At 50.5% G+C, this 6,618-nt stretch overlaps 1 protein-coding gene across 1 annotated transcript in view; it reads left to right on the top strand.

The window, feature by feature from the left end:
• ctif (CBP80/20-dependent translation initiation factor) overlaps positions 1–6,284 on the top strand; it is a 74,860-nt gene extending 68,576 nt beyond the window's left edge. Inside the window, exons 14-15 of the mRNA XM_062553574.1 lie at positions 1,344–1,397; positions 3,390–6,284. Coding sequence (XP_062409558.1) covers positions 1,344–1,397; positions 3,390–3,605 — 270 coding nt within the window. The 3' untranslated portion in view covers positions 3,606–6,284. The remainder of the gene's footprint in view (positions 1–1,343; positions 1,398–3,389) is intronic.
• Positions 6,285–6,618: the final 334 nt, after the last annotated feature.

Consider the following 6,618-nt stretch of genomic DNA (forward strand, 5'->3'; position numbering starts at 1 on the left):
TAAGAGGGGATGTGAAGGCGGGATGAGAACGAGTACTTTTCCCTCTGGGTCTGGGAGAACAGCAGGGGTTTGCGTTTGATGCACTCAAAGTGCCTGGCTCCCGGCATGTTCTGCTGTCCTGCCAGTTTACCGTCTTAAAGGGAAATATTTACGGTGAGGTTTTAGTCATATTTAAGGCACATTCCTACACCCTCACGCACACACAAACACCAAACCATGCCAACACTTAGTAGTAGCAGGTTGTACGTCTACAGCATGTTTGGTTGTGTCGAGCTGTTTATGTTTTTAATTAGGACTACATTCTTCCTGCTCTCCTCTTTTGAAGTCTGATTAGTTCCATTATGTGGAAACCTACAAGACTATTTGCTCGGAGCAATGCACATTTCCATAGATAATGCATACTGCTCTGTTAGTGCAGTCAGACGTTGAGCACTCAGTAGCTCTGTCGTTCCCACCCAAGAGCAGTGTTTGAGTCCTGCTGCTGCAGCAGGCTGTGGAGGGGGTCAGCTGTGGCTCTTCACCACCGTTTCCATGAGTATGATCTGACCATCTGACCACTGCACCGGGAAACACAGCCACCCAAAACGCTTTAGCCACCACTGAGGGCCTGTCCATCTGTCACAAGGCACATTCCCTCCAGGAAGCAGAGGTCTCTCCAGCAGGAGACAGACAGACAGACAGACAGACAGACAGACACTTCCAGAGGCAGGCAGATGGAGAGAGTGAGAGAGACACAGACAGACAGACAGACAGACAGACAGACAGAGAGACTCTTCCATGGAGAGACAGACAAAGAGAGAATGACTCAGACAGAGGCAGACACCCACAGGGCAGAAAGGCTTAGTGCTATGCAAATTCCATTATGCTCTCCTATGAATCAAGCCAGTGCACCGCTAACTGGGTTAGGCAAACAGGAAACAGGATTGTTGGTGCCGTAGCTTTGTATTTCCTGATAAATATTCTTTCCGTGTTGGTATTTTGAGCTGACTGGGAGCTGCCTTGGTCTTGCTAGTGCTGTAGGAGTCTGTATCCAGTACTGTATGTCATATGCCAACTCTTCCAGAATCATCTACTACTCTAGATGCTTGACTCTATCGCTATTCTGATATTCTAATAGTTTTCCCTCAAGCTCCTTCCGTGGGTGTGTGTGTGTATGTGCCTGTTTTATCATTTGCTCTACAAAGTAGAATAAGAAGATGAGAGTCAAGCATTCCAAAAGTATCTATTGTGGATGGCATCTCTGATGCTGCTTTTGTTGCCATTTTTGTGAGGGGAATTAACGTGTGTATCTTCTTTCTCTGTCTGTCTGTCTGTGTCTGTCTGTGTGTGTGTGTGTTTGCCAGTTGCTGGAGTCACCAGAGGTGAAGGAAGATGCCGTTCTCTGCTGTTCCATGGAGGTAAGATTGTGTCCCTATCCCTCACTGACCCCTCCCACTCACACACACACATGCCCATGCACTGGTCAGCCATAGGCTCCCCAGCCCCCCTGATTTGTTCTCACTGTCCGACACACACACACTCACACACACACACACACTCGGCCTGTCACATTCCTCCTATATCCAGTCGGGGGATGAGTGGCGCAGGAGTTATTCATCTGGAAAGTCACTGCGATGTCCCTCTGCGCTCTGTGGGCCTGTCCTTCCTCTTCCTCTTCCTCTTCCTCCTGCTGGTCCTGCCAGGCTGCCACGCCGTGTCTGGCCCTGTCTGAAGCTGAGGCGCTGGGGATAAATTTAGGCCGTCTCCGTAAGGTTCATGCCAGGGGAGCTCCGGCAAGGCATGGTCTGCTTTTCTGGATGTACTGAGAGAGGGGGAAAAAAGCTCTTATGAATTATAGAGCACATCAGAGGTAGGCAGGCTGGGGAGAGGAGACGAGGAGGGGGGTGTCTGGACATGAGCTGTGTGACAGCTGGGAGCAGGGTTAGGAGAGGTGAAATCCGCCTGCAGACTTTGTTTTGGGTTTGTTTGTTTGTGTGTGTGTGTGTGTCTGTGTGTGTCTGTGTGTCTGTGTGTGTGTGTGTGTGTGAGAGTAAGTGTGTGCCAGAGACTGAAAGGGAGGAGAGATCAAGGGACAGAAACCCAGAGCAACACACTCAAAGGACGTAGCGGCAGAACATTCACGCAATCGCAAACCGTATACACAAGCAATCTCACAGCAGCACAGGGCTCTTTTGACGTTAATCTTTCATTGGAGTAATGCTCTGTGTTGCTACATATCTGGATGCAAGCACTGCATACATTATGAATGTAGAAATGGCTACGCAGACACAATGAGTCACGCTGCTACCCACAGTATGGATTATTCATGCGACACAAAGCGGCATGTGTTTACTACTTTGCTGAAAAAAGTGGCTGTGACGGGGTTAATTGGCGTGGTATTTGCGGAAGACGGTAATGTGCCCAGATGGCTAGCTGAAGAGGAGCGGGCCCTGGCCAGCCCAGAATATCCAGCGCATCAGGCAGCGTGCCGTGCGCCGCGTGCGGAGCTGTGGCCCGGTGGCAGCGGGCCGAGAGGGGGCCTGTTGAGGGCCGGGGGCGCGCGGAGACATACGCTGTCTCTGGGCACAGGCAGCGCTGCCCACGGCTGGCACCCGCACACGCATTCACAAGTCTACTGCAGCGATCTGCACTCCTCGCCTCCCCTCTTACAACGCCTCCCAGACAGCAGCGGCAGCAGCCGCCGTCTCCACAGCAGCAGATAGACAGACCGTGTGTGTGTGTGTGTGTGTGTGTGTGTGTGTGTGTGTGTGTGTGTGTGTGTGTGTGTGTGCGTGTGTGTGTGTGTGTGTGTGTGTGTCTGGCCAGGGGAAGTTGCTCGCGCAGCCGGCACGCGGTGCACAATAGCCTGCGCCAGAACTGCTCTCAGACTGGCATCTGCTCCAGCGTCTCTGGAGCTGCGACACCCAGTCTGCAACCCCCCTGCAGGCACACACACACACACACACACACACACACACACACACACACACACACACATCCAGCCTGACACAGCCATACTTAACATTCGAGTCACTGTCAACCCCTCAAGCACACTCACCCTACCCCCACCGTCCAGCCTTAACCTCTGACTCCTGCCCTTCACTCATCAGTCCCTCTCTCTCTCTGTCTCCCTCTCTCTCTGTCTCCCTCTCTCTCTCCTCCTCTCTTTCTCTCACCATCCCCCTCACTCTTATATTGTCTGGTCTTGTTCCCCTGCCTTTTTGTCTCACCATCTCTCTCTCTCTCCCTCCATCTCTCTCCCTCCCTCTCTCTCTCTCTCTCCCTCTCTCTCCCTCTGTCTCTCTCTCCCTCTCTCTCCCTCTCTCTCCCTCTCTCTCTCTCTCTCTCCCTCTCTCTCCCTCTCTCTCTCTCTCTCTCTCTCTCTCTCTCTCTCTCTCTTCTGTCTCTAGCTGCAGAGTACGGGTGGTCTGCTGGAGGAGCAGCTGCCTGAGATGATGACGGAGCTGCTGGCGGCGGTGCGGGACAAGATGCTGTGTCCGTCCGAGTCGCAGCTGACCCGCTCGCTGCTCATGGAGGTCATCGAGCTGCACGCCCACCGCTGGACTCCACTGGAGGCGCTGACCACGCAGTACTACAACAGAACCATCCAGAAGCTCACCGCATGACCTCCGCCACACACCTGCCCCCAGCAGCCCCCCCAAACACACACACACACACACACACACACACACACACACACAGCGCCACTACAGGACGGGACAGGAGCAGAGCTGAGGTTGTGTGCGATGGCATTAAGGTTTGAGATGAATGGTGAATGGAGGGATATGGGATACACTCACACACACACACACACACACACACACACACACACCATGCATACTAATCAACTGGTGTCTCCCTGCTCTGTGGCCAGCACCAGACTGGCTGATTCCGAGGCTCCCCAGCTGACTTTTGTGTGTCCACGGCGCTCCACTGTGCTGTGAGCTAACTGTGAGGGCGTGTGTCAGAGCAGTGAGAGGATGGCTGGACAAAAGGGAGCACGTGGGGGAGAGCGAGGGAGTGAGCGAGAGAGAAAGGAGAGAAAAGAAGAGAAAAAAAGAGTGAAGGCAGAGGCAGACAGAGGGGCACAGCGGCAGGCCTCTCCGAAAGGCAGGGGCTTCCAGGGGGAATGTCTAACCCGCCTTTGTGTTCGTGTGCCAACCTCCCTCCCTCCCTCCCTCTCTCTCTCCCTCTTTTCTCTCTCTGCCCTCTCCTGGCTGCCCCCAGACAGGGGGCGAGTAGAGTCCAGTGTATGAACACACACACACACACACACACACACACAGGACAAGATGAGGTTCCCTCTGTCTCGCCCTTTGTGTGTTTCCCACCCTGGCCCTCTGTCACTACTGCCTGGGGGTAGCAGATGGTTTCTGGAGCCTTACACCCACCCCCCAACACACACACACACACACACATACACACACACATACATAAACATGCAGACACACACACACCCTATGTCCCAGACTGTCCGTCACTTTGGGGGAGTGATGAGGATTGCAGTGTGACTGTATTTGTGTTTATCTGAGTGTGTGTGTGTGTGTGTGTGTGAGCGAGTGAGAGTGTACGTGTGGGATGAGGCTATTTCCTCTTCCTCTGCTTTGTTTTATTTTCCTCTCTGGGTTTCCATTTTTCTCTCATCCAATGAGCAGTGTTCGTCCATTGCTTTACGTCATCATTGTTAAAGTTATTATAATTGTCAATATTATTATTATTATTATTATTGTATTATTCTTTTTGGAATTACTGTTTTTAAAAGATGACTATGATCTTTTAGAGGTAGACCTCTTGCACAGGTTTGATTTTGTTTTGCACTGTTTTAAGGCGACTGCTTTAAAGGGGAGAGCTGTGAGTAGCGCGAGTAGCGTGGGCAGCAGCGTGTAGAGCCCCCCCACCGGCCCGCCCAGGAGCCTCCACTCCAGGCAGCTAGAGGGGGTCCTAGGAAACAAACATGGGGTTTTTTTGTTTTTGTTTTTTGAAGTCTGAGAGACTAGTGGCCTTGTGAACTACTAGAGTTTCTAGAGTGTAATCGTTGTTTGAATGCAACAAGCCAGACTCCTAGACCGCTTACAGAGTGAATGAATTTGATGTTTTTTTTTTCTCCCTGCAACGGATAAAGATAAAAAAAAAAAAAGAAACTAAACTAATGAGCATGAATATACACAGCTTTTTTGAAATGGCATCCTTAAGAGCCATTTTGCAGTGGACGGTTTTGCAAGTCTTTATATATATACCTAAATATCTATATGAATATATTTACTTTGAGGTAAAAACATGATTGGTTCATTTGCAGAAGGTGAAATAATTGACCAGTTAGCTAGTATGTGTCCATTTCTCTGGCTTCTGCAAATGGGTGTACATTTACTACCATATTGACGTACTCAACCAATCAGCTCTCTTTTATTGGGTCATATGTAATCCTGTGTATGTAACCATTTCTGAATATGACGATGAGGCATTCCATTGGTGGAATACTTCAGGATGGACTGTGGTTTATATAGGGGGAGGCCTTCAGCTCTAGAAATGCAGCTCTGGGGACTACATATTCATAAACACACACACACACACACACACACACACACACACACACACACACACACACACACACACACAAGCATGCTCTTATTTTGCAAATACACATAAACTCATACATGCATGCATTCATGCATACACATGCTGTCATCATGTACATGTGCAAACACAGATTCCAGGGCTCACAGCGAATCTCACTCTGCAGGTTTGTGTTTTTTTCTGTCTTGCATCAAGAATCCAAATTGTATAGGTGTGTGTACACAAAAGCGGTTTGGTCACTCGCACACACATCAGGACTTTGGTGGTGCGGTCCAACTGTGTATGTGTATACTCGCCTGCAAAGTGATTTTTTTGTATTATTGTTATTATTGTTTTAGATTTTTATTTAATGACTTAGTTTCAGTTTTCCATGGGTTCTGTGTGACTGAAACCCTAGCGATGCAGACTTGCTTGCCTGTTGTGTACGTACATGTGGTGTTAAGCTATGGCTAGGTTGTCAAAATCGGTCGTTTCCACGCTGAAGGAGCCACGACTCCTATTTAACAGGGCTGACCTCCATATACGACACTGGGCGTCAGTGCCCTTTGACCTCTGTGGTCACATGACCCACCAGACTCTTGAATGCAGATCATCCCATTTGCATCTCATTGGTATTCTGATGGAGACTCTCCATCACAGACCCCTGTGCAATGGGGAAGCTGTAACGTGGGTAAAGTGGTCATCCAATTTTTTTTTAAGCAATGGAAAAAAATAAACTAACTGAAATGAAAGACAGCGGTGTCCTGTTTGTGTGTTTGTGTGTGTGTGTGTGTGTGTGTGTGTGTGTGTGTGTGTGTGTGTGTGATGGAAATGGAGCTGTTTGCACACCCATGCATGCAGTCGTGTGTGTGTGCGGTGCGCAGCGTGAGGCGGCAGCAGCTGCGTGCGTCCTTGGCGTGTGCGCCGTCTCCAGGCTTTGATGTTGCGTGCCCTTGCCTTTGTGCGCTTCCTTTGTCAGGCCGCGACCCATGCCTGCGGCTCACCCCGAGCCAAAGCCCCCAGGGCACCCCTCTGCGCTGGGCCGCATCCCTACTGACCCGTCCCGTGGCCTGGAGCTCTCGCCCA

Source organism: Sardina pilchardus, chromosome 14, assembly GCF_963854185.1.
Source record: "Sardina pilchardus chromosome 14, fSarPil1.1, whole genome shotgun sequence".
Taxonomy (NCBI): domain Eukaryota; kingdom Metazoa; phylum Chordata; class Actinopteri; order Clupeiformes; family Clupeidae; genus Sardina; species Sardina pilchardus.